Source organism: Oncorhynchus tshawytscha, unplaced genomic scaffold (assembly GCF_018296145.1).
Source record: "Oncorhynchus tshawytscha isolate Ot180627B unplaced genomic scaffold, Otsh_v2.0 Un_scaffold_4246_pilon_pilon, whole genome shotgun sequence".
Classification (NCBI taxonomy): Eukaryota; Metazoa; Chordata; class Actinopteri; order Salmoniformes; family Salmonidae; genus Oncorhynchus; species Oncorhynchus tshawytscha.
This window is the reverse complement of record NW_024609831.1, coordinates 703,215-728,845: the sequence shown is the minus strand read 5'-3', so window position 1 is coordinate 728,845 and position 25,631 is coordinate 703,215. Positions and strand designations below refer to the sequence as shown.

Genomic DNA, 25,631 nt, shown 5'->3' with positions numbered 1-25,631 from the left:
TACCCATATGTCAGTCAACTAATCTTTGCTTCCTGGTTCTCCTGGCTGTCAGAGTTGTATCACCGTTCTCCCGGCGTTATCATCAATTGAACATAGAAAATCAGTAAGTGAACGATTTAGAATAAATATTTGTGCCCTTTCTTTATTGTTATATTGATAATATGAAAAGTTGAGCGACTGGCAGCGAGCCAGACAATATCATGGCGAACGTCAATGCGGCATTGTACGTATTGCTAGAACCCTCTCACCAGTGCACCTTCAACGTTTTCTGTTCTGTTTCTGTTAGGATGATGATACGGCATTCTGTTTTATTTTACACCGTTCTATAGAATAAAAACACTGTGAAATAGTTATATTTACTTCCTGTTGCATTTGCATTGGATAACCAGTATCACCGAAATGGGGATGGATTGACTTTTTTATTTTTATGTAACGTATAAGAATTGGAACAAATGCTAAGTTAGTTTGTCCTCTAAATTCACGTTGTCGTTTTTGTGTAAACACTCGGAACCTTCATATGAGTTGCTGTCACTGTTCTTGCATGTGTATTTGTTGTCATTAACAACAAGTGTCAAGCTAAAATGTTGTCTTAGAGGGATTTACTGTATGTAATGTGGATGGTGGCGTCTGTATCTCGCGTGATCATGTCTCTAATTCATGTGGTTCCCTGCGTAATTTCTTCATTTTCTGTCATTCAGTTGAGTAAACGGCTGCTGTCATGTGGGATTTGGCCCTGGTGTATTACGTTGGAGATGTGTCACCAGGAAGTAATGCCATTCTGAAACCAACAATGTACTTGTCTCTCTGCGTGGGCGGGGCTGCAAGACCCCTCCCCATTCATTCCCCCTATACTTAATCATGCTGAGTATTAATAAAAATAAAAACAAATAATACAAAAATATGTTTTATTTTCACGAAAACTGGATAGGTGCAGTGAAATGTTTTGTTTTACGGGTCAGCCCTAGTAGTACAGAGCGCCTTGCTTAATCTTCCGGTTACTGGGGTAACTCTAACTAGTACTGTAGGCTACCTGCCGCACTCTAACACATTCACTGGATCAACACGACGATGTCATACTACATGTACTTTTTTTCTTATTATCATATATCTGATTTTATGATCCATCTGATGAACACATAATAATAAACACAGAACGCAGCTTTGTCTCATCCAAAAGGATTTGCCTACCTACATTCATGACAGATAAGAAAATGACAGACATTTTTTAAATTCTCCTCATCTTATGAGGGAAATCATTACCTCTGGCCTAGTGAAACAAGAGCTGCTGGTGTGCATGCATACACCACTATGATGTTTGCTCAGTTGTAGATTAGAATATATTGCAGATTGTCAGAATAATGGAGAGAAAGTGGCCATCATGTCACGGCACCTGAGTGGGTGAACCAGGTGTCGTCTTAACTCCCGAGTGGCGCAGTGGTCTAAGGCCCTGCATCTCAGTGCTAGAGGCGTCACTACAGACCCTGGTTCGATTCCAGGCTGTATCACAACCGGCCGTGATTGGGAGTCCCATAGGGGCGGCGCACAATTGGCCCAGCGTCGTCCAGGTTAGGGGTTGGCTGGAATAGGCCGTCATTGTATTACCTGACTTGCCTAGTTAAATAAAGATTTAAAAAAATAATTAACTGTCAGACAAGTAAGAATATTAAAGAAAAGTCAGCTGTCATCCAAGTGTCTCACACAGACACTCCCAGGGCTCCCACACTCTCCTCCACTACTTCTGCCTGTGAATCCAAAGCCCCCCTACCCCCACCTTGTCCCTCAGCACCTGGCCCTAGCCGATTGGCTCTTTGCCCTCCTGTCACGCCCTCTCCACATGATCACCTGTCATGTCATTGCAATATAACCCAGTGTGTCTAACTCAGTCCACTGCTGTGTGTTGTGCTGCAGGAACAGCATCAATGGCGTTCCGGAAGGCCTTGAAAGGGACAGCTATCATCGGGACCGGGGCGGCTGCTGCTCTTCTGGGCCTATCACAACTGTCGGAATACAGAAAGACACAGGTAGGCCTGGGACATTGAGATGATGTAGTGGGTTGCATTTCACACAATCTGCTTGTGTTTTGTAAACTTGTTTTTCTCATACTTGTATGGATTTTGAGTTTGTATGCTGCATTGAGGACAATAACATTTTCTAATCTCATCTTTATGTTGCCAAGGTTGTGGTAGTCTGTTTCTAAAGTCAGGACCTGTAAATTACACCTCAGAGTCCCTCTGCAGCAGGTTATAGATAGTACTGAGAGTGGGAGAGCGTCTGCCAATGGCAGGGCAGGCTCCTGGGAGTCTACTAGGGAATGCTGGGACAGCATCTGACAATGGCAGGGTATGCTCCTGGGAGTCTATAGGGAACACCCATCTGGGCAGCAGGTTGGCATTTATTGGGATGACTAATGTACTGTAGGCAGCTCTGCAGAGTGGTCACTAGCTGGCACACACCTTAACCTTAAACACACTGCTAATGCCTAACACTAACCACACTGCTAACCCTAATGCCTAACCTTAAATTAAGACCAAAAAGCACATTTTTATTTTCATGCATTTTTACAATATAGCCAATTTTGACATTCCAGCTGGCCTGTCTCGTGGAAATGGCTCAGTTCTGCCTCCAGGACAAGATTCATGACAATAAACGTCAACATGCATCTGGGCATGTCTTATCTAGACTGAGGAATGTGTTCCACTATTATTCAAGACTATGCTGCTCAGATAGGAATGCTGTGTAGAGTGAAGTTGACCTGAATATGAAGACAGTCAATGGGACTTTAGCTGTGTAGAGTGAAGTTGACCTGAATATGAAGACAGTCAATGGGACTTTAGCTGTGTAGAGTGAAGTTGACCTGAATATGAAGACAGTCAATGGGACTTTAGCTGTGTAGAGTGAAGTTGACCTGAATATGAAGACAGTCAATGGGACTTTAGCTGTGTAGAGTGAAGTTGACCTGAATATGAAGACAGTCAATGGGACTGCTGTGTAGAGTGAAGTTGACCTGAATATGAAGACAGTCAATGGGACTTTAGCTGTGTAGAGTGAAGTTGACCTGAATATGAAGACAGTCAATGGGACTTTAGCTGTGTAGAGTGAAGTTGACCTGAATATGAAGACAGTCAATGGGACTTTAGCTGTGTAGAGTGAAGTTGACCTGAATATGAAGACAGTCAATGGGACCAACCCTGATCATAAAATAGCTTACTTTCTGTCGCAACTTTCCATAAACTGCCTTATGAAGTGGTAAGATGGACTTTAGCTATGTGACGTGACAAGTTCTTATGCCTTGTTTCATTTGCGTTAAAAAAAGAAGGGAACATGATGTTTGTTTAGTACAGTGAAATAATCAGCACTATTTTGGTGACAAACAAACAAAAAAACACTGAGGAGGAATGGGAGTCCTGATTTTTATTTCATTATTTTTCATTTATTCAAATCTGATGAAGTTCATGTGGATCATATAACATAGCGTCTGAAACTCCAGGGAACTGGACAAAATACACCTCCATGATGTTTCCATGGCGATGCATCACTTGATATTATTAAAGGGCAACTGCTGTGTGAAAAAGCAATAGACTGGTCCCAGATCTGTTTGTGCCGAACATGTTTGACATGATAATGACCATATTGACAGCACAAACCGATCTGAGACCAGGTGACCACTGCATCACTGTAGACCAGGGATTGAAATAGCCAAGGAGTCGCGTGGGTAACGTTAGAAAGAGAGAAACGGGTGCATCTCTTGACCTTTGAACCTAATCAGCGCCACAGATATAAATACGTCTTACAGTATATCTTCTATTTCAATGGTCTGTTATTACTAGTGACATACCAGGTCACTTGTCTAAAGCATCTGACCCTTTGTGTGACCCTTTGTCCTAATGTGAACCTTTATTTCTGTATCCTGGTATAATATCTCATCATCCCCCTCACCTTCCTCCCAAACAAGAATAAATGGGTAAGCAAAAGTGAAACACCTCCGAAAAAATTATAATAATCTGCAATCAGGCATGCGGACGACAGAGGCCATCACTAACTAACCCTGGAGAATCTACTGCTAATTGGATAAATATGTCTGTTTGGTCTCCTCTGTGACAAGGGCACAATCTCTTTCTCTCTTTCAGCTTGAACGTTTTTCTGTTCTTTGGCGGTGGGCGATTGGACATTTGCATGACATCCACTGTCTCACTGACTCCATGTACTCAATGTGATTGCAGGGCAGAATGCCACTTAATTGTCTGTGGGTGTTTTAAATATGCACGTCCATGGAAATAGACACTAATTATTTGATCTTGTTTGCTGTTACGGCCCTAAATTACAAATGCCCGGGTTTCATTCACAGATTTGCAAGTCAAATGGACCAAGTGGCATCACAGCAGCTCGATGTAATCATTTAGAGAATAAAATGCTAAATAGAAAATGAATAAAATGTTTCATTACGACAGCCATCCTTAACTTGCTTGTCCCCATGATCCTTGAGTTCAGAACAGACTTGATTTGACTTTGTTCTATTTTCCCTGAGTTCTTTTGTGCTTTTGCAAATCAGACACCAGGAATCATTGTTATTATCTAAGTACTGCAAGCAGGGGTCTTTCTGTATGAATAGGATTGTGGGTACAACCCTTACCGATATGGGTACCTGATGTTGTTGTGACCATCGATATCTATGGTCGTGACAATGTTGCTGTGACAATGTAGACACATCTATCCCAGAGGAGATTATCCAGGCTTTAAGACATTGCTTTATGCTTTCACTAATCTCTGAACCCAGAGCCAAATCTTGATTATTTTCAGTCTGTTACAAAAGACAATGCCTCCACCAAAACAGATGTAACTGTGCCTGTACTGCATGTTGTCCAGGCACGGCTGGCGTACGTAGCGGCGGAGGGGGAGTTAAAGCAGCCGTTTAAAGATGAGCTCCCAACCAGACAGGCTCAGCTCTCCACCCTGCAAGACACTGAGGAGTTTGACGTCCTTGTCGTAGGGGGAGGGGCCACGGGCTCCGGATGTGCCTTAGACGCTGTCACACGCAGTGAGTCCCCATGAGCTGCACCATTTTGGAAAACCTTTTTGGTTGGGGTCAATTACATTTCAATTTCAGTCAATGTGCAGGAGAGTCGAGGCTATTCTTCTCTCAAAATTATGAGGCCCTCAATGCAATATGCATGCCTTGCCATTTTGCCTTCATGCATATTACACGACAGGAGAAGCACATGGAAGTCATAACCTACCAAATGCCTCCTGAATAACTCTGACTCTGAGGGTGCATCTGAAATGACACCCTATTCCCTATATAGTGCACTACTTTTGACCAGAACCCTATGAGCCCTGGTTTAAAGTAGTGTGCCATATAGGGTGATTTTTCAGACTGTCTAAATCCTGTTCTTGTCTTGATTTTTTTTCTCTGCTCTCCTAGACCTCAAGACTGCCCTGGTGGAGAGGAATGATTTCTCATCGGGGACCAGCAGCCGGAGCACCAAGCTCATCCATGGGGGAGTACGATACCTCCAAAAGGCCATCATGAAGTTAGATTACGAACAGGTAAACGGCTCGTTTTTCCGATGCTGCCTGACAGTTGGTTCCCTCTGGGATCACATTGCTTTGTTTTCCCCCTTTGTGGACATTTTGTCATTGAAAAGAGATTGAGAGGTTGGAAGATTCAGAGGGTTGTAGGGCACTAGGTGTTTCCCCATAATCCTTCCTTGGTCTGCTATTGTGTGACTGCTATGGGTCTACTCCTACTCTTTTACCAACAAGTACTGTGTTATGTGTTAGATGTTATCCATCCATTTTACTGACCTCTGAACCCCTCTTTCCCTTGTTCTCAGTACATGATGGTGAAAGAGGCTCTCCACGAGCGCTCCAACCTGCTAGACATCGCCCCTCATCTGTCTGCCCCACTACCCATCATGCTCCCTGTTTACAAGTAAGACACGAGTCCACACAGTTAGTAGAATGAGTGTTATACCCTGTCAACTGAAAATGTTCTGAGTGTGTGGTGGCTGTTTAAAACATGTATACACATTTTAAAATGTTCAATGGTATACAAGCCAGATGGCCATTCTGTATAACAGACAGCTAGTTATACGAGGTGTATTTACATGTTACCTCTAGTGGTTACTTCTAATGGTTACCCTCGAATGGTCACCTCGAATGGTCACTGACTTTAAGTCACTCTGGATAAGAGCATCTGCTAAATGACCAACATATAAATGTAATGGCTGAATGTACTCTGTCTACTGGGCTGGTATAAAGATGTTGTACTGTCTGTTTATAGATGGTGGAAGCTGCTGTCCTAAATCAAATCAAATCAAACTTTATTTGTCACATGCCCTGAAAACAAGTGTAGACCTTACTGTGTAATGCTTACTTACAAGCCCTTACTTACAAGCCCTTACTTACAAGCCCTTACTTACAAACCAACAGTGCAGTTCAAGAAGAGTTAAAACAAATATTCACCAAATAAACTAAAGTAAAAAGTAACACAATAAATGAACAATAACGAGGCTATATACAGGGGGTACCAATACAGAGTCAGTGTGCGCGGTTACAGAAGTCATTTGTACATGTAGGTAGGGGTGAAGTGACTATGCATAGATAATAAACAGCGAGTAGCAGCAGTGTACATGTAGGTAGGGGTGAAGTGACTATGCATAGATAATAAACAGCGAGTAGCAGCAGTGTACATGTAGGTAGGGGTGAAGTGACTATGCATAGATAATAAACAGCGAGTAGCAGCAGTGTACATGTAGGTGGGGGTGAAGTGACTATGCATAGATAATAAACAGCGAGTAGCAGCAGTGTACATGTAGGTAGGGGTGAAGTGACTATGCATAGATAATAAACAGCGAGTAGCAGCAGTGTACATGTAGGTGGGGGTGAAGTGACTATGCATAGATAATAAACAGCGAGTAGCAGCAGTGTACATGTACAGTGCCTTGCGAAAGTATTCGGCCCCCTTGAACTTTGCGACCTTTTGCCACATTTCAGGCTTCAAACATAAAGATATAAAACTGTATTTTTTTGTGAAGAATCAACAACAAGTGGGACACAATCATGAAGTGGAACGACATTTATTGGATATTTCAAACTTTTTTAACAAATCAAAAACTGAAAAATTGGGCGTGCAAAATTATTCAGCCCCCTTAAGTTAATCCTTTGTAGCGCCACCTTTTGCTGCGATTACAGCTGTAAGTCGCTTGGGGTATGTCTCTATCAGTTTTGCACATCGAGAGACTGACATTTTTTCCTATTCCTCCTTGCAAAACAGCTCGAGCTCAGTGAGGTTGGATGGAGAGCATTTGTGAACAGCAGTTTTCAGTTCTTTCCACAGATTCTCAATTGGATTCAGGTCTGGACTTTGACTTGGCCATTCTAACACCTGGATATGTTTATTTTTGAACCATTCCATTGTAGATTTTGCTTTATGTTTTGGATCATTGTCTTGTTGGAAGACAAATGTCCGTCTCAGGTCTTTTGCAGACTCCATCAGGTTTTCTTCCAGAATGGTCCTGTATTTGGCTCCATCCATCTTCCCATCAATTTTAACCATCTTCTCTGTCCCTGCTGAAGAAAAGCAGGCCCAAACCATGATGCTGCCACCACCATGTTTGACAGTGGGGATGGTGTGTTCAGGGTGATGAGCTGTGTTGCTTTTACGCCAAACATAACGTTTTGCATTGTTGCCAAAAAGTTCAATTTTGGTTTCATCTGACCAGAGCACCTTCTTCCACATGTTTGGTGTGTCTCCCAGGTGGCTTGTGGCAAACTTTAAACGACACTTTTTATGGATATCTTTAAATGGCTTTCTTCTTGCCACTCTTCCATAAAGGCCAGATTTGTGCAATATACGACTGATTGTTGTCCTATGGACAGAGTCTCCCACCTCAGCTGTAGATCTCTGCAGTTCATCCAGAGTGATCATGGGCCTCTTGGCTGCATCTCTGATCAGTCTTCTCCTTGTATGAGCTGAAAGTTTAGAGGGACGGCCAGGTCTTGTTAGCTTTGCAGTGGTCTGATACTACTTCCATTTCAATATTATCGCTTGCACAGTGCTCCTTGGGATGTTTAAAGCTTGGGAAATCTTTTTGTATCCAAATCCGGCTTTAAACTTCTTCACAACAGTATCTCGGACCTGCCTGGTGTGTTCCTTGTTCTTCATGATGCTCTCTGCGCTTTTAACGGACCTCTGAGACTATCACAGTGCAGGTGCATTTATACGGAGACTTGATTACACACAGGTGGATTGTATTTATCATCATTAGTCATTTAGGTCAACATTGGATCATTCAGAGATCCTCACTGAACTTCTGGAGAGAGTTTGCTGCACTGAAAGTAAAGGGGCTGAATAATTTTGCACGCCCAATTTTTCAGTTTTTGATTTGTTAAAAAAGTTTGAAATATCCAATAAATGTCGTTCCACTTCATGATTGTGTCCCACTTGTTGATTCTTTACAAAAAATACAGTTTTATATCTTTATGTTTGAAGCCTGAAATGTGGCAAAAGGTCGCAAAGTTCAAGGGGGCCGAATACTTTCACAGGGCACTGTATGTGTTCCTTTTGTCCAGGTGGGAAAGGACAGTGTGAAGTGCGATTGAGATTGTGCCATCTGTGGATCTGTTGGGGTGGTATTCAAATTGGAGTGGGTCTAGGGTATCCAGGAGGATGCTGTTGATGTGAGCCATGACCAACCTTTCAAAGCACTTCATGGATACCGACGTGAGTGCTATGGGACGGTAATTATTTAGGCAGGTTACCTTCACTTCCTTTGGCACAGGGACTAGGGTGGTCTGCCTGAAACATGCAGGTATTACAGACTCAGTCAGGGAGAGGTTGAAAATGTCAGTGAAGACACATGCCAGTTGGTCCGTGCATGCTTTGATTACAAGTCCTGGTAATCCATCTGTCCGCGCGGCTTTGTGAATGTTGACCTGTTTAAAGGTCTTCCTCACATTGGCTACCGAGAGCGTTATCACACAGTCATCCAGATCAGCTGGTGCTCTTGTGCATGCTTCAGTGTTGCTTGCCTCGAAGCGAGCATACAAGGCATTTAGCTCATCTGGTAGGCTTGCGTCACTGGACAGCTTGTGTCTGGGTTTCCCTTTGTAGTCAGTAATAGTTTTCAAGCCTTGCTACATTCGATGAGCGTCAGAGCCGGTGTAGTAGGATTCAATCTTAATCCGGTATTGACACTTTGCTTGTTTGATGGTTTATCTGAGGGCATAGCGGGATTTCTTATTGGCATCCGGATTAGTGTCGCGCTCCTTGAAGGTGGTGGCTCTAGCCTTTAGCTCGATGCGGATGTTGCCTGTAATCCATGGCTTCTGGTTAGGATATGTACGTACGGTCACTGTGGGGATGTCGTCATCGATGCACTTATTGATGAAGCTGATGACTAAGGTGGTACACTCCCCATTGCCATTGGATGAATCCTGTAACATATTCCAGTCTGTGCTAGCAAAACAGTCCTGTAGCGTAGCATCCGCATCATCTGACCACTTCCGTATTGAGCGAGTCACTGGTACTTCCTCCTTTAGTTTTTGCTTGTAAGCAGGAATCAGGAGGATATAATTATGGTCAGATTTGCCAACTGGAGGGTGGGGGAGAGCTTTGTACAGATCTCTGTGTGTGGAGTAAAGGTGGTCTAGAGTTTTTTTACCCCTCTGGTTGCACATGTGACATGCTGGTCAAAATTTGTTAAAACTGATTTAAGTTTGCCTGCATCAAAGTCCACTAGGAGCGCCGCTTCTGGGTGAGCATTTTCTTATTTGCTTATGGCCTTATAGAGTTGGTTGAGTGCGGTCTTAGTGCCAGCATCGATCTGTGGTAGTAAATAAACGGCTACGAATAATATAGATGAGAACTCTCTTGATAGATAGTGTGGTCTACTGCTTATCATAAGGTACTCTACCTCAGGCGAGCAATACCTCGAAACTTCTTTAATACTAGACATTGCGCACAAACTGTTATTGACAAAAAGACACACACCCCCACCCCTCGTCTTACCAGACGTAGCGTCTCTGTTCTGCCGGTTCATTGAAAATCCCTCCAGCTCTGTATTATCCATGTCGTTGTTCAGCTACGACTCGTTGAAACATAAGATATTACAGTTCTTAATGTCCGTTTGGTAGGATAATCGTAATCGTAGGTCATCAATTTTATTTTCCAATTATTGCATATTAGCAAGTAGAATTGATGGCAGTGGGAGTTTACTCGCTCGTCTACGGATTCTCAAAAGGCAGCCCGATCTGCGTCATCTTTTCCTCCGTCTTTTCTTCATGCAAATGAAGAGGATCTGGGCCTGTTCCCAGGAGAGCAGTAAATCTTTCTCGTCAGACTCGTTAAAGGAAAAAGCTTCTTCCAGTTCATGGTGAGTAATCCCAGTTCTAAGGTACAAACAATGCAAAAAAATGAACAAAATAGCACAATTGGTTACGGGTATGTATAAAACGTCAGCCATCCCCTTCGGCGCCATCTTAGATGAACTACTGGACTGGTAGAAAGATGTTGTACTGTACTATCTGTTTATAGATGGTGGCAGCTGCCATACTACTGGGCTGGTATAAAGATGTACGACCTGGTAGCTGGAGGCCAGTGTCTGAAGAGCAGTTATGTCCTCAGTAAGAACAAGGCTCTGGAACTCTTCCCCATGCTGAAGAAAGACAAGCTGGTGGGAGCCATCGTCTACTATGATGGTGAGTATTTCTCATTATTATCTTCATTGAAAGGGCTTTTTAGTCCAGGAGTAGGTTTAGTCTGGATCCCGGGAACTGGTCCGAAATGTGTTACACTCACTGTAAGTCTCTCTGGATAACAGTATCTCTGCTAAATGACTAAGATGTATAAGTGTTGTTGGACATACCAACACTTCAGTCAGTAATACTCCGATAGGATGGTAATAACCGTCTCATTTATCAAGATGCTTTTCTTCTGTTTGCTAAGTGGGCTATGTCTAGGGCCGGTTTGCCATACATTAAGAATTCACACTGTTATTAAACAAAACAAAACTCATGTTCATAAAAATACTGCCTTTTTCCCAACAGTAACAAAATTATTTTTCTTTAGTGTGGGTGTGATTGAATGTGACCCAAGTCAACAACAAGACAAGACACAAGGCAGCCGGTGGCCATCAGATCTCACATGTCCATTGATGCCTGAACCAATGCGTCTGCGAGCAGCTTGTGCTCTCTATGTGCCTTGGGCCAAGGCTGTGTAGTGTGTGCGTGGCCTGGATTGGCACGGAGACAACCAATCAGATGTTCCGGCTCTATCTGGGTGTACTCTGTGCAGAGAATGTCCCATTAGTTGACTGGAGGCCTCTCTTTTTCAAACCAACAACGGCCAACTCTGTGTCTGAAGGCTATCTGAATCAGTCAGTCTACATTTAGATTCTACTAGGTCTCTCCAAGAGTGGAAAGACAACCTCTTCTCTGAGGGGGATAATATACCAGGCCAGATACCTGAGCAACAGTTCATCACATTTACTCACTTGCCTTTCTAAGGAAGAGTGAGGCATGCTGATATTTTTTTAGCATTTTGTTTATTTTAATGCAGTTTGTTCATTTGTAATGCGTTTTGTTTATTGCTCATTTGAAATGTGCAGAACATATTTGTAGCTTAACATTTCTTCCAGGCAGCATGTTTGTGTGTGTATTGTCTCTGGGTGTGCTGACTGTCCTACAGCAAACAGAGAGAATATTCGGAGGGGTTTTGTGTTGGGTTGAAGCAGCATTGTTGGGTTGGTTTGTACCCCTCCCCCCCAGGAGGCTGAGGGGTTCTTTTCTCTCCAATTATTCCGTCTGGAACAATCACGGCCGTGACATTTCAAAAGCTGACCTTCTCTGCTACTGCGGCTCAGAGAAGAGGAGAGCAGTACCGTGGTCTGACTGCCAGACTGCTCTGTCTCCTCCTGTTCTTCACCCTGCCGGGTGGGATCTTAGACTTCACCAGCGTTACTCATTTCCCAGGAGACCAGTGTGGTCCAACACACACACACACACACACACACAGAGACAGGAGTCCTCATTCTTACTAATTCATTCTGCACAAGTGTGTAATTGTATTTTTTCAGCAAGCAACCATGAACTGGTTTGTTAGACGTATCATATTTTGGGTTAACGACAGGGTCTCCAGTCATACCTTCTGCTGCCGAATGTGAGGCATCAGCCCAGCCAAGCACACCCCAGCCCCACGTCAGCCCACCCCAAGCCAGCACTACCCAGTCCAGCCCTGGCTGTCTGTCCCATCCCACAAGCTCTCTGACTAGTGATTTGAGTAGCACCAGCAGGCATGGCTTAGGACCGGGCCTTGAGGGCAGCAATGAACCAAATGCCCCTGCAAGGGATTCCCATACATTAGATACGCCACACTGCACTTCAAAGCTCCGTTCCAAATTCTTAAAGATGCAATATTGAACTTTTTGGGCAACCTGACCAAATGCACATAGAAATGTGAGTTATAGATCTGTCATTCTCATTGAAAGAAAGTCTAAGAAGCGGTAGATCTGTTCTGTGTGTGCTATTTCTATGCTTCTATTCTTAAGTTTAGTTTTTGCGTCTTTCTACTTTGGGTTTTGTACACCAGCTTCAAACAGCTGAAAATACAATATTTTTGTTTATGGAAAATATATTTCACAGTGGTTTAGATGGTACAATGATTCTCTACACTATAATTGCTTGTTTTGGCACATAAACTGTAATTAGGCTGACTTTTACGAATTTTTCACAACCAGGAAACGGCGGAACAATTCTGTATAGAGCACCTCCTAAGGAAATCTTCCTTCTTTGTTTCTATTTCTCTTCGACCCCCTCCTATCGTCTCTCACCCTTCACCCCCCTCCCCCGCTACAGGACAGCATAACGACGCTCGTATGAACCTGGCGATCGCCCTGACAGCAGCCAGACATGGTGCTGCCATCGCTAACTACACAGAGGTGGTCCACCTGCTGAAGAAAACAGACGCAGGGACGGGCAAGGAGAAGGTCTGTGGGGCGCGCTGCAGGGACGTTATCACAGGTACACACACTTGTATGTGCACACACACACACGAAGACACAGTATGACAGTGGTTTTTGACTGAAACAGTTATGATCTCTCACAGGAAATGAATTTGACGTCAGAGCCAAATGTGTCATTAACGCCACGGGACCGTTCACGGACTCTCTGAGGAAGATGGACGACGGGAAAAACACTAACATCTGCCAGCCCAGTGCTGGGGTTCACATAGTTATCCCTGGTTATTACAGGTACAGTACAGGGACGGCAACACACTGTCACACCTTCACACCAGGGACGGCACCACACTGTCACACCTTCACACCAGGGACGGCACCACACTGTCACACCAGGGACGGCACCACACTGTCACACCTTCACACCAGGGACGGCACCACACTGTCACACCTTCACACCAGGGACGGCACCACACTGTCACACCAGGGACAGCACCACACCTTCACACCAGGGACGGCACCACACCTTCACACCAGGGACAGCACCACACCTTCACACCAGGGACAGCACCACACCTTCACACCAGGGACAGCACCACACCTTCACACCAGGGACAGCTTCACACCAGGGACAGCACTACACCTTCACACCAGGGACAGCACCACACTGTCACACCTTCACACCAGGGACGGCGCCACACTGTCACACCTTCACACCAGGGACGGCGCCACACTGTCACACCTTCACACCAGGATTGAAATTCAACTCATGAATTGAAAATTGTTATTTATTTTTAATGAGGGAATTTCAATTCAGCAGCGCTGACCAACCAGGTCTTCCTAAATGTAGTTGTCATTTCCATTGCCCCTCCTCCCTCTGCCCTGTTCTTGTAGTCCTGACAACATGGGTCTCCTGGACCCGGCAACCAGCGACGGCCGTGTCATCTTCTTCCTGCCCTGGGAGAAGATGACCATAGCCGGGACGACGGACACGCCCACTGACATCACCGCCCACCCCATCCCCAGGGAGGAAGACATCAACTTCATTCTGAACGAAGTCCGCAACTACCTCAGCCCTGATGTAGAGGGTACGTAACCCCCAAACTACCTCAGCCCTGATGTAGAGGGTACGTAACCCCCAAACTACCTCAGCCCTGATGTAGAGGGTACGTAACCCCCAAACTACCTCAGCCCTGATGTAGAGGGTACGTAACGTTGACTTTGGAACAGCACAGTAACTAGTAATTGTTTTAAGTGCTGGAGACACTACAGGCTTGATTTTCTGATTGTTTAGCTTGATATGGTTTTGCCATTAGATGTAACACCTGTCCTGTGCCTCAGGTAATGATCTCTGTCATCACATGCAGATGAGATTCCCTGTGTTCTCTGACTGGTTCTAGGACCTGTGATAAGATGTGATCTGATGTGGTCATCTGATTTAATGGAACCTTGTGTGTAATACTGACTCTGTCCTCGCCCGGTGGTCCTCAGTAAGGAGAGGAGATGTCCTGGCAGCGTGGAGTGGTATCCGTCCTCTGGTCACTGACCCCAACTCTAAAGACACCCAGTCCATCTGCAGGAACCACATAGTCAACGTCAGCGACAGCGGCCTGGTCACCATTGCAGGTCAGTACCTACTCTAAAACAAGTGGTATCCTGATGACGTGCTATACAGCTGTAGTAGTTTCTAGGTCGTTCGTAGCCGTCAATGGCTCTTAGCCTATAGACCTTTTCCTGCTCAAATTGGATAGGTCATGTTCTGTATTCTGTCTGGCCCTGTATCTAATAATAATGATCATCTGGTGGGTGTTTGGATTTGTGTGTATTATATGCATGTGTGAATTGGAAATGTGTTTTTGCATATCCCAACTCCTCCTGAGTGACCCTCAGCAAATAGGGCTAAGTGCCCTGCTCAAGAGAACATTGACAGATGTTTCACCTTGTCGGCTCAGGGGTTTGAACTAGCGACCTTTCGGTTACTGGCCCAACGCACTAACCGCTAAGCTACCTGCCCCCCTATCGTATCTGGTGTGTATGTGTGTGTAACATGTGGATGATCCCATCACCCCAGGTGGGAAGTGGACAACGTACCGCTCCATGGCAGAGGAGACCCTGGACGCCGCGGTTGCAGCACACAGGCTGGGGGGCGGGCCCAGTAAGACAGTGGGCCTGGTGCTGGAGGGGGGCCAAGACTGGAGCCCCACCTTGTACATCCGACTGGTGCAGGACTACGGCCTGGAGAATGAGGTGGGGACAGACCCTTCCCATAGACATTCTGTCTTTAGCCACCATTTTGGATATATAATACTCCCTTAGGCATTGTCAGTTGCACTATGGTTACACAGTCCCTGTATATCATATATCAGAACATTTAACATTGGTTAACGGTTGGATGAGGGTTGAAAATGTTGAGATGATGTCGCCGTTACAAGACCGCAGTACACAGGGAGATTGATCCAAGGTTCTAGACCAGGGCTAATCAACTCTTACCCTACGAGGTCCAGAGCCTGCTGGTTTTCTGTTCTACCTGATAATTAATTGCACACACCTAGTGTCCCAGGCCTAAATCAGTCCCTGATTAGAGGGGAACAATGCAGTGGAACTGGCTTTGCGGTCCAGAGTTGAGTTTGAGGGCTCTAGTCCAGACCAGTGTACTTCCCTTTCAAGGTTTTAGAAGTCATTTGTACCAGGTAGGAAAGCGCTCCGCTTCCTATCTATGTTAACTTCCCATTAGAGAAAGCCTTCCACACCATTAGGGTGTTTTCTAGAATATTCCAAAAGGTCAGTGCTCATATTTTGACAGCATTTGACCTTTTGGTGAGAGAGCTAAGCCAACCATCTGAATAGCAATAACCCCTTGTTTGGTCCAAACGCAAGATAAATCATAGACATAACTGTATCTACCCATCACCCACCTCAGCATATCCAAAACATTGGAGCCATCTGCTGAAAGATCGTATCGAACCATAAGGAGTTGCCTTTGAACAGCTGCCTGCTGCGTTTCACAATACTCTCTCAACACTGTCTTTGGCAAAACGCTGTGAGTCATATTCAAACTCATGAGAAACAGAAAGGAAAACGCCTAACACTGCTGCTTATGTCCCCAGGTGATTTATTTATAACAATGTTTCTGCCCTTAGGTCTTCATGGGGCATATTCAAACAAAACCATTACCTGGGCTTTAATCAAAAAGTGTCACCCTAAACCTTGTTTCGTTGATTATATGACACCCACACAATGTCCTCTCACAACACAAGAGCAATGTCATTTTGTCTTGGTAAAACCTTAAACAAGGATTGCTGTTTTGATTGAATAGTGGCCTGTTTCCCATCATTCCACAGGTTGCCCAGCACCTGGCAGCAACATACGGGGGGAAAGCATTCGACGTGGCCAAGATGGCGCGCGTCACTGGGAAGAGGTGGCCCATCGTAGGGAATAGACTGGTCTCTGAATTCCCTTACATTGAGAGTGAGGTACAATATGTGTTCTGTTGAGACTACTACAGGATACTGCATCAGATCTGTAAAATACCGCATGTTTATGTTCTCCTGATGCGCACACACACACACACACACACACACACATCATGACCATAGACTATTACGTTCTATTATCTAACCAATTGAAACACACCCCCACCCACCTTCCAGGTGAGGTATGCTGTTAAGGAATATGCCTGTACGGCCATCGATGTGATCGCCAGGCGCACACGGCTGGGTTTCCTCAACGTGCAGGCTGCTGATGAGGCTCTGCCACGCATCGTAGACATCATGGGCAAGATGCTGGACTGGAGCGACAAAAAGAGGACGGTACGTCACAAACTGTTGTTCCTGTCTACTAGACTGTAGTTCAAATGACTGTGGCAGTGTTACAGGAACTATTTTAGAACCCCTTTAAAATAACATATACAAACAACAAAATACTTTTTACCTTTTAAAAAGAACAACTTGCCTTCATATCCATTTTTAACTCAGAGATGAATTATTGCCCCTGTATTTCCTGTCCAGGAAAGACTTAGGACCTGTTTTAATCCAACCATTGTTTTATTGATTCAGTGACTACAGTACATTCTCACTCAGTGGACTAATAATAATGTTTTGATTGAATAGGACCAACCCTAAATCCATGTGCTGCTAGTCAGCTTGTAGGAGCGCTGGAACTGTTGTTAGGTCAGAGTATAATAGTAGGGTCTACGCCCTTCCTGGATTTCCCTCTCCGGGGGTGTGTGTGTGTGTGTAAACCTTCCCCCAGTTCTGCTATTCCTGTTGTCCTGCTCTTTACAGGTTTATCACAAGATGCATCAGTTCCTTTTACTTAAGTTGTTGTTACATTTAGCTATGATCCCTTTTCATTAATTATTACTTAAATTAGTTACGATTAAAGTTCTGAATAATGTACACTGTGTGTATATATATATATATATATACACACACACAAAAGTATGTGGACACCCCTTCAAATTAGTAGATTTGGCTATTTCAGCCACACCCGTTGCTGACAGGTGTATTCAATTTAGCACACAGCCAAGCTATCTCCATAGACAAACATTGACAGTTGAATGGCCTTACTGAAGAGCTCAGTGACTTTCAACGTGGCACCGTCATAGGATGCCACCTTTTTAACAAGTCAGTTTGTCAAATGTCTGCCCTTCTAGAGCTGCTGTGGTAAACTGTAAGTGCTGTTATTGTGAAGTGGAAACATCTAGGAGCAACAACGGGTCAGCTGCGAAGTGGTAAACCACACAAGCTCACAGAACGGGACTAGTGCGTAAAAATCGTCTGTCCTCGGGTTGCAACACTCTCTACCAAGTTCCAAACTGCCTCTGGAAGCAACGTCAGCACAATAACTGTTTGTCGGGAGCTTCATGAAATGGGTTTCCATGGCTGAGCAGCCGAACACACCCTGCGCAATGCCAAGCATCGGCTGGAGTGGTGTAAAACTCACTGCCATTGGACTCTGGAGCAGAGGAAACGCATTCTCTGGAGTGATGAATCATGCTTCACCATCTGGCAGTCTAGGTTTGGCGGATGCCAGGAGAATGCTACCTGCCCCAATGCATAGTACCAACTGTAACATTTGGTGAAGGAGGAATAACGGTCTGGGGACGTTTTCCATGATTCGGGATAGGCCCCTTAGTTCCATCCAGTGAAGGGAAATCTTAACGCTACAGCATACAATGACATTCTAGACGATTCTGTGCTTCCAACTTTGTGGCAACAGTTTTGGGAAGGGCATTTCCTGTTTCAGCATGACAATGCCCCTGTGCACAAAGCAAGGTCCATACAGAAATGGTTTGTTGAGATTGGTGTGGAAGAACTTGACTGGCCTGCATAGAAACCTGACCTCAACTCCATTGAACACCTTAGGGATGAATTGGAACTCCGACTGCGAGCCAGGCCTAATCGTCCAACATCAGTGCCAGACCACAATAATGTTCTTGTGGCTGAATGGAAGCAAGTCCCCATAGCAGTGTTCTAATACAGTGGAACGCCTTCCCAGAAGAGTGGAGGCTGTAGGAGCAGCAAAGGGGGGACCAACTCCATATTAATGCCCATGATTTTGGAATGAGATGTTCGATGAGCAGGTGTCCACATACTATTGGTCACGTAGTGTAACTTATTTTCACTACCATGGTTTGTTTAGGAGGAGCTGGAAGCTGCTAAGAAGTTCCTGTACCTTGAGATGGGCTACAGGTCCCGCTCTGAGCAGCTGACCGGGACCACAGAGATCACACTGGACACACAGGAAGTGGCAAAGTACTCTACTTCCTGTCTACTTTACTCTCTACTTCCTGTCTACTTTAATCTCTAAGGCAGGGGTGTAAAACTCAATCAGCACAGGGCCATATTGAAAAAACACAATGAATTCGCGGGCCATACATAGCCAGTTATGTGTTTGTTTTTTTTACAAAAAATGTGTGCATACAACTGATCCAAACTAGCCATTGTTTTATTAAAATATGACCCTTTACAATGCCCACTGATGTACATAGGATGCTGTACATAGCATTTTTAACAAATTAAAACAAAAGAAGAGCTCAGTAATATTTGTCCAGCCTTTGCTGCTATGCTTGCGAATGTGCATAATATGCTGCATCCCTAATCAAAATGTTTTTAATAACAACAATGACATAAATGTAGCTAGGTTGTTGTAACATTAACTCTTAAAAACATGTAACATTTTTTTGCACGGCATGGATCACCTGTGCGGTTGAATGCAGCATTACTGTATGGTGCACTCAACATGTCTTGTAGATGAGTCGTCAGCCTAGGCTCAATCCAAAGATTAAGACTGTTTCATTGTATAAAATACAAATCTTTAATGCATACGAGCAGCTGAAAGGTAGATCTGTCTCTGATCGCAGTCAGGGAAGAACTCAAAGAATAAATGGTCAAATGTTCTTATATAGTGAGAGGTGATCATACAATCATATTGTTTACACAACAGATCTTTATACAAGCAACCGTTCTGGAACAAAATGGCCTTGTGTTAGGGTGAGACATACCAGGAGTCTACTGTATGAAAGGCATAACATCACAGTCCAACAGGGAATATATCCCTTGAGAAGTTGCAACAGCTCACCCCAAATTCTGCCGCCACACTGTAATATGTCTACATGTTCCTCCTTTGCATGTAGATTTGTCGTTTTGGTTATTCATTGTCGAGCTTTAAAAAAACGAAGCCAGGCTGAAAGATGTTTGGAGCCTAGCTAGGACTGTGTTATGTGTCTGTACACCTCTGCTGCGCACAGTAAACGGAACGAAAGCAATGCAATTGATGTTGAATTCACAGATGTGAGCGCATCAGGCTGTGATTTCATAAAGTAGATGACTCAACTGTTTATTAATTTATACTCGCTTGTGTGTCCTATTGTCCTTTAGTAGTAACGTTCAGTATACCCACTTCTGAATCCTTTATGTTATAACTTTTTGACCATCAAGATGACATTTCCTGTAGGCTACAGCAATGACTCGTTGGAACCCAAACTTGGCATGGACATTTAACCTACAACACGTTGAAACTTTCGGTCCGGTAGAAGATTTGGTCAGTGCCATTAGTGATGACATGTTACAGCGCATTGGCTGGCTCGTGTGTGGGTCCGTGTGACTTATAGTGCAGCGCATTGCAGCTGTACGGAAGCGGAACAAAATGAATTGACAACACAAATCATTGCGCAGGCCGGATAGAAATGTGTCGCAGGCCGGATAGAAATGTGTCACAGGCCGGATTCGGCCTGCGGGCCTTGTTTGACACGTGTTCTAAGGAAGAAACTGAGTAGATTGAGTTGGACCCCTGATATACCAAGGGTTCAATCTCAATCTGGACAGTTGCTCCCTCCCACCTGACCTTCTTAAATCACTCCCCTTGAGATGTTGCCACGATATGAGATGCAGATTGCGTTAATAGCTCTGTTTGATTGACAGGTACACAAACCGGTTCCACAAGTTTGACAAAGACAGTAAAGGCTTCATCACCACAGTGGACGTTCAGAGGGTCTTACAGGTGAGAAACTTTCACAACTCTCTTTGGAATCTTTATCCATGAGTGCTGACAGGGCTCATGTAAACTGTGTGCAAAGGCCATTGAGCTGTGGTGTCATTTCCTGATATTTTGCCTTGCTGGTCTCTCTTGCCCCTCCCAGAACATAATTTCCTGATATTTTACCTTGCTGGTCTCTCTCCCTCCTCCCAGAACATCAGTGTCCAAATTGATGAGAACGCTCTCCATGAAATCCTCAACGAAGTGGACCTCAACAAGAATGGACAGGTGGAGCTGAATGAGTTTTTACAGGTAGGTGGTTTGTGTGTGTGTGTGTGTGCGCACGCGCGCATCTTCACATATGGTCTCTCCTCCCTCCACTGACTCATTAATTCTCAGGCCCATGGTCAATATCTGCCCCCTCTCCCATCTCTGCTCTCTTTCTCTCTCTCTCTCTTTACCATGAGAAGCTGAACAAACAGACCAGGCTGGAGAACATGATAATAGACTCCTCAGGGAGAAGGATCAATTACCCCTCAGACACAGACACAGACAGACACACACACACTAACACTCGGCTACAGAACAGGTAGATGCTCACATTAGTTTTACATGATTCCAACATTGTAATTAATGGAGAATAGGGGATTTTCATGTTCTGTTCGCTGGGTGTTTTTTCTCTTCTGCGAGTGGCAAGGCATGACAGACCCTCCTATGAAGGGAGCTGTAGGTGTGAAAGCCTAACTGGGAGTATGTTCTCTGCTGACCAGATTCAGATCATTACAGTCTGAAACGTATGACAATGACTCCAGGTAATGAGGGTGAGAGAGAGCTACAGTACTTCCAGGTCATTAGTAGTCATCATGTGATCAATTAGGAAGTATAATGCTGAGGACCAGAGAATACCTTTATTACAATAACTGTTGACAGGAGATGACTTTCCATGGTCAAGTAAGAATCCCAGAATGGTTTGGGGTAATGTAAAACCAGTGTACTACTACTACAAGTGTCAGTAGTATGAGTACTCTGTCCAGACACAGCCTGACTACCCCTGGAGCTTAGATCAGAACATGCTCCAGCATTATAATGTATCTCTAACCCTGTCTCCAACACACACACACACACACACATACAGCGTATCTCGTTGCGTTAATTTGATACCTTGCATTACATCCACAACTATGCCACAGTTTCCTCATCCTCTATATTCCCTCTGTTTCCTGCTCCCAGCTGATGAGTGCTGTGAAGAAGGGCCAGGTGTCTGACAGCAGGTTGGCCATCCTGATGAAGACAGCTGAGGAGAGCCTGGATCTGAGGGGACCTGTGACTGTGGACCGCAGTGGAGGAGGGGTGTGAGGGGAGCCCATCCGCACCACCACACATTACCACCACACCGTACCATCATACCACCACACATTACCACCACACCGCACCACCACACCACACCACCACAGTAACCAGAGCTGTGGTGCTAAGAATGACAAGGATGAAAGGGATGATATTGTAAACAACAAGAGTACAAACTAGATTTGTATCCTAATTTAATCTAGGTGAGTATGTGTCAACCCTGAGTGTTTTATTGTGAAGTTGAGGCTAGATTGGGGCAGCAGGTAGCCTAGTGGTTAAAAGCGTTGGGCCAGTAACTGGAAGGTCAGTGTGTCCTTGAACAAGGCACTTAACCCTAATGGCTCCTGCAAATCGCTCTGGATAAGAGTCTGCTAAATGACTAAAATATAAAATGTAGTTTGATGTTAGACATTTTTTATAATAATTCTTTGTATTGATATTTTCATGGAGGGAAACGGGGACTATCTGGCCAGTTTTCCATCACACTGGATTCTCACTACTACAATGTCAATGGGTTTGACAATCAGTGCCTCTGACATAAAGCTGTAACTCACAGTTCATACGGTCTATAATCTTATCAATGCTTCGCCTTATATGGCTTTGTAATATAGTTTATTGTTATATTATTCCGTCTTATTTTTGTTATCGGTGTCTTATGGATGTCCACATCTCACTGGAGCTGTACTTTGGATGTGGTTCTTATGCCCTTTCTCCAATACAAGAACCAGTTGCGCCTGATTCCGCCTCGTTAGGGACATTACAGTACCAGCAGTTTATTCACACTCAAGCTTAACGTTTCCACGTCTTCATTTCTGACTTCAGCATGTTACTTTACATCACTGTTCCTCGCTGTAGTCACATTGTATATTTAAGCAATAAGGCCTGAGGGGGGGGGTGGTATATGGCCAATATACCACGGATAAGGGCTGTTCTTACGCATGACGCAACGCGAAGTTCCTGTATACAGCCCTTAGTTAGCCGTGGTATATTGGCCATATATCACAAACCTCCAAGGTGCCTTACTGCTATTATAAACTGGTTACCAACTTAATTAGAGCAGTAGAAATAAATGTTTTGTCATACCCGTGATATACCACGACTGTCAGCCAATCAGCATTCAGGGCTTGAACCACCCGGTTTATAATGGCCAATATACCACTGCTAAGGGCTGTTCTGCACGACGCGAAGTGGAGTGCCTGGATACAGCCCTTAGCTGTGCTATATTGGCTATATACCTCTAACCCCTGAGGTGCCTTATTGCTTTATAAACTGGTACAGATAAGTTACCAACAAAAATAGAACAGTGAACAAGGATTTTTGTGTCATACCGTTGGTATATTGTCTGATATACACACAGCTGAAATGTTGTTTTGGCTAATCAGCACACAGGACCAAACTACCTGGTTTATAATAAGGCTTTTTTCCTGGCACACCGGTGACGACAACGTTTCTATATCTGCTGTCTGCTAGCTAGCATACACTGTTCTGTCTGATGCACCTTAAGTAACTGACTCCATCTTTATCCTTACTGTTTTTTAAATCATGGCAGAATGAATGCTTTTTTTCTACTGTTATTGCTACGTCATTATATATATTTTTTAATTAAAGATATTTATTCATTATGTTATTCACTCCTTCCATCATTCAAAGAACTTTAAGATAAGATAGCTAGAGGTATGAGTGGTGATGAGATGTACGTCTAATGCTGAGAGGATTAACGGAACAATCTGGAACTTTCATTTCCAGTCAAATGTGCTGCTGCTGCATTTGTTTGTAAACTGGAGGTGACCACCTTTACCTTTTGCAGAAAGTTACAAATTGTGCCTTTTTTATTATTGTATGGAAATGTCTCTTCACTGTCTGTGTCTGTCTGCAGTGCACCTGAGCTTGTACAGTATTTGTACTATTACTAAGTTAATACTTGCAGTTCTGCTGATTATTTGTGGTTTTATAGAGGGAAGCAGTTGAAGGGGAATGTATGATCTGTGCCTTGCTTTCAAACACGGTTTGATGTCATCTGAATTGAACCTATTCCAACTCATTCCTCTATATTTTACATTTACGTCTTAATGTTGCCGTTATTAAAAAGCATGTAAAGATACATATTCTAAAACGTATTTTTAAAGAAAATTAGTATTTTCTGAATGGATAAAAGGAACATCAAATTTTTTGATTGTTCTGACTGGTTCTTAATATTGGTCTTGTTGGCATGTTTGTAATACAATTTGCGTGTGTTCTTGTTTTGTCTAAAAAGGCTGAGAGAATCATTCTAGAGGCTTCCGCTGTGTACTCTTACTGTAACTGAATCCAACCATGTATATCAGTTTTTTGCCACATGGGAGTTTTCAGTACAATGCCTTGACAGCCAGGGCCAACTTTGTCTGCTTGTGTCTGCTTGGATGAAATTCCAGCCTTATCCAGATTGAAAGAGATTCATAGTCCTCTTTTTTTCAATAAACATTGTAAGTCGATCTCAAAAGCTTTTCCAAGACACACTGCAATTATGTAATTAAATGTATCTGGTTGCTAACAACAACATTGTTTTCGTGTGTGTTTTCACGGCAAACCCTGTTTTTCTTACAATCCCGCTTACCGCCATTCAGATCTGTGAGCATAACAAACTTGCATGATAATTCTCCCATAAGGGAACTTCGTAGTATAATTCAACACAATACAGAAAATGGCTGCATGTTGAACTGTACTCAGACTGAGGTACTACACATTGAACTGAGGTAATTAGTACCTACATTATAACCACTGAACTGTAACAAACAAACCCAAGACACTTGCACTAAATCTATTCATATGGCAGCCTTCCATGAAGCAGGTTCTGATGAGCAGTCAACATACAGAACTGTATATACGAGAGATGACACCTGTTACTAGCACCACTATGAAGCTACAGGTATGGAAGAGACTGGTCAGAGTGAAGCACATGGAGTCTAGATGATCCTACATTAAGGAAGGATATATTTATCAGTCACTGGTACAGATAAGCTGCTCTACACTGGGTCTAGGACCTCATCAAATGGCCACCTACAACCTAATCTTCTCCAAGGGGAAGGTCATGTATAGATTCAGTTAGCCAACTGTAATACCCCCACAACCAGCGGAAACCAGCTAGATCCTTCAATTCAGGCTGATTGCCTCAAACAAAGTGGTTTTAACCCCAAATCCATCAAAAGCTTTTGAAAATGTGTTATTGTTTCATTGGGTCTGATTTCATTCATTTGAACAGGGAACTAGTATCTGTGGCTTGCTCTGCTTAAAGGCCCTTAATATACCTGGTTCCCTGTCACCCAGCCCAGTGTTAATCCAGGGGGCTCTCTCCTGCACCAGGGGAATAGGTAATGGGTTTTCCTAGGTGATCAGCTGACTGTATAATGCAATTAAGCAACCTGGGGCTGTTGGACGAGGGGCTCTGATCCTGAACTAATTTGAACTGTGGTTTGATAGCAAGCGCTGTGATCCTGGAATAATCATGTAGGCTGCTAATGAAACTGGGTGGGCAGACCAGGCTGATAGACCAGGCTGATAGACCAGGCTGATAGACCAGGCTGATAGACCAGGCTGATAGACCAGGCTGATAGACCAGGCTGATAGACCAGGCTGATAGACCAGGCTGATAGACCAGGCTGATAGACCAGGCTGATAGACCAGGCTGATAGACCAGGCTGATAGACCAGGCTGATAGACCAGGCTGATAGACCAGGCTGATAGACCAGGCTGATAGACCAGGCTGATAGACCAGGCTGATAGAGGTCCTCTGCTCTTAACGCTCGCCATGTGTCAGAGAGAGTGGGGAGACAAGATGTCAGGCTGGCCAAAATGTCTCACACATACAAGCACTAG

At 44.1% G+C, this 25,631-nt stretch overlaps 1 protein-coding gene across 3 annotated transcripts; it reads left to right on the top strand.

Moving 5' to 3' along the window:
• On the top strand, positions 1-24,315 carry LOC112239139 (glycerol-3-phosphate dehydrogenase, mitochondrial-like). Of its 3 annotated transcripts, XM_042319487.1 has the most exons (18): positions 1-103; positions 1,909-2,021; positions 3,953-3,961; positions 4,864-5,035; positions 5,420-5,544; positions 5,832-5,929; positions 10,535-10,698; positions 12,853-13,017; positions 13,103-13,247; positions 13,848-14,041; positions 14,445-14,579; positions 15,025-15,200; positions 16,295-16,426; positions 16,604-16,762; positions 18,597-18,709; positions 20,378-20,456; positions 20,646-20,744; positions 21,663-24,315. In XM_042319487.1, exons 2-18 carry the CDS (start codon positions 1,920-1,922, stop codon positions 21,786-21,788), a joined length of 2,193 nt encoding a protein of 730 aa, XP_042175421.1. In that variant the 5' UTR covers positions 1-103; positions 1,909-1,919; the 3' UTR covers positions 21,789-24,315. The 3 variants fall into 3 exon arrangements, 2 of the variants coding, with proteins under 2 accessions (XP_042175421.1, XP_024263405.2); XM_024407637.2 differs by lacking the exon at positions 3,953-3,961; XR_006083096.1 differs by lacking the exons at positions 18,597-18,709; positions 21,663-24,315.
• Positions 24,316-25,631: the final 1,316 nt, after the last annotated feature.

Coding starts and splice junctions, on each gene's coding strand:
- LOC112239139 (XM_042319487.1), top strand. CDS start 1,920: ATGGCGTTCCGGAAGGCCTTGAAAGGGACAGCTATCATCGGGACCGGG. Junction 5,036..5,419: donor CTTAGACGCTGTCACACGCA/GTGAGTCCCCAT, acceptor CTGCTCTCCTAG/ACCTCAAGACTGCCCTGGTG. Junction 16,763..18,596: donor GGAGCGACAAAAAGAGGACG/GTACGTCACAAA, acceptor TGGTTTGTTTAG/GAGGAGCTGGAAGCTGCTAA.